The 2,521-nt window shown below is 35.2% G+C and overlaps 2 protein-coding genes across 4 annotated transcripts in view; one reads left to right on the top strand and one right to left on the bottom strand.

The window, feature by feature from the left end:
• LOC108975086 (probable serine/threonine-protein kinase DDB_G0272282) overlaps positions 1 to 2,521 on the bottom strand; it is a 132,352-nt gene that overhangs the window by 36,576 nt on the left and 93,255 nt on the right. The gene's annotated exons all lie outside the window — the stretch shown is intronic.
• Positions 1 to 2,521, top strand: part of LOC108975110 (inactive pancreatic lipase-related protein 1) — a 22,068-nt gene that overhangs the window by 10,663 nt on the left and 8,884 nt on the right. For all 3 annotated transcript variants that reach the window (XM_018943391.1, XM_018943390.1, XM_018943389.1), the window contains exon 3: positions 1,177 to 1,276. In XM_018943391.1, the coding sequence (XP_018798936.1) occupies positions 1,177 to 1,276 (100 nt within the window). The remainder of the gene's footprint in view (positions 1 to 1,176; positions 1,277 to 2,521) is intronic.

Raw genomic sequence — 2,521 nt, 5'->3', positions numbered from 1 at the left:
TGATTTTCAACATAACCTTGGTAAAGGAGGTGGGCGTGGTTATTATCCGATTTCTTCCATTTTTGAACTGTATATGGAAATGCCTGAAGATGAAAAAAATACTTTATAGAGTTTGGTTGACATAGCTATAGTAGTTTCCGAGATATGTACAAAAACGTGGTAGGGGGCGGGGCCACGCCGACTTTCCCAAAAAAATTACGTCAAAATATGTCCCTAATGCGATCCTTTGTGCCAAATTTCACCTCAATATCTTTATTTATGGCTTAGTTATGACACTTTATAGGTTTTCGGTTTTCGCCATTTTGTGGGCGTGGTAGTGGGCCGATTTGCCCATCTTCGAACTTAACTTTCTTATGGAGCCAAGAAATACGTGCACCAAGTTTCATCATGATATCTCAATTTTTACTCAAGTTAACGCTTGCACGGACGGACGGGCAGACAGACAGACATCCGCATTTCAACTCTACTCGTCACCCTGATCACTTTGATATATATAACCCTAAATCTGACTCTTTTAGTTTTAGGACTTACAAACAGCCGTTATGTGAACAAAACTATAATACTCTCCTTAGCAGCTTTGTTGCGAGAGTATAAAAATTGTTAGAAATGGTTTAGGAAAGTCATGGCGTAACAGTACGAGTATAGCGTCATTACTAACATATGTCTAATGCGCCGAGTCATCGACGAATTATTACCAAAATTATCTCTATTTATGTATCTTTGGAGGTCGAATATCACCAATTTTTTTCGTTTCGGGTCGAATACCAGCATTTTTTTTTCATATACGAATATATAWAGAGCATGGTTTTCTTTGTCAGCAACTACCTACATTCCCACATTCAACTGTTATATATTAAAGTATRTCAATGATGCTTCAACTGTCTGCTAGCCTACATTCACTTTGATACCCAGGCGCCACCTTCAACTGCGGCTAGACAGTGCAGCGCTGTGGGAAATCAGGAAAAAATAATTTCAGAGTGCAACCSTACATATACATATATAAATATATATTTTGGTTTAACCTCTACATCTTTTCAGCCCTTTGTTTGAGAGCATTGCAAGCATTATTTTTATTTACATTACTTTCATATTAATTTTCTTTCTTACAATATTCGCACTAAACAATTTGTTTACTTTGCATTACGTGCTTCTTAATTTGGCTTTATTTTTCCGCAGCTGGCTCGCCAATATTCTATAGCGCTGCGCCGCGTGGTGTCTGCTCCAATTGCTGTGCGATACGTGAACGTAAGGATATTAAATTTTTACTCTACACAAAGTAAGTATGATATATATTATATATACATACATATTCTCATGTCATATAGAAAATCACTACGATTACATATCGACACCTAAAATGCAAAACAACGTAACGTAAAATAAATTGAAAATCGTTGTCACAAATAATAACCAATTTTATAACGAAAATTCTTATTTTGTTTCAATATGAGTGTGTGATAACCTATGATAACCTACTATATATATTGTATAACCATTTTATAAACAAAACTCAAATTTTGTTTCAAAATTAGTGGTTTCTAATATGCCGTTTTTCCTTCGTTTGTAAACTGATGAAAAGTGAGGTTGCGTTATTTTGTATTTTAGGTGACGATATGTAGTCGTACATATCAGATCTTTTTCGTAGAAACCGAGCTTTACAAAGGTAAAACGAAACGGTTAACTTAACGGTTACCTTACCGGTTAACTTAACGGTTACTTAATTTCATGTGAAATAAATAGTTTTGCATACTTAATTTTAGTAAATCAGTGTGTATGGGAAATGAGCAGCTTTTTGAATGATTTTAAATCGATATTTCAAAAACGGAGTTTACGTATGTACAGAGCGATGGACATGGCTGAATCAGCTCAGCTCGTCACGTTGTTTATTTGCAAATGTACGTTAAAGGGTTCTTTTAGTTGTTTCAAACATCGCGGCAAACTTAATATAACTAGGGTTTAGGGTATCTTCTTCTTCTTAAGGTATAAAAAACAAAAAATTTAGACATCAAAAGTTTGCTGAATATCTTTAATATTTAATTAATTTATTAATCTATTTAATACAGATAAATAAATATCTGAACCCAATAAAAGCCTGAGTATGGGTATATCAAAGCCTTTTCATGATTTGATATAAATTCACTGCCAAAAATATCGCGAATATAGGTTATAAGCGAGCTGCAGTGCAGAAATTTAGGAGCAGAGTACTGCCTTCGTCAATACCATGCACAGTTGAAGCCAGATATTTGAAGCATATTCCGTCCTCGAACGGTTTCCCACAAAATGATTAGGCCTTATATGAGTCATTAGAGATCCGGTGAGCTATTCACTCTCAGCGAGGTTCACGTGTTCCCAGTAGTAGAGGTAATTGGTCATAAAAGGTAACTTTATCAATACTTACTTCTGGAGGGGCTCTGCTTACCGAGATCAAGGTCAAAATTCCAATAAATGACTTATCATGGCAGCAAGGGACTTGTCCAAGAATTCAAATATAACTACAGAAGTTTTTCCAGCATCACACAGT

Source organism: Bactrocera latifrons, unplaced genomic scaffold, assembly GCF_001853355.1.
Source record: "Bactrocera latifrons isolate USDA-ARS-PBARC rearing strain unplaced genomic scaffold, ASM185335v1 scaffold_61, whole genome shotgun sequence".
Classification (NCBI taxonomy): domain Eukaryota; kingdom Metazoa; phylum Arthropoda; class Insecta; order Diptera; family Tephritidae; genus Bactrocera; species Bactrocera latifrons.
This window is presented reverse-complemented; position numbering and strand designations above follow the sequence as displayed.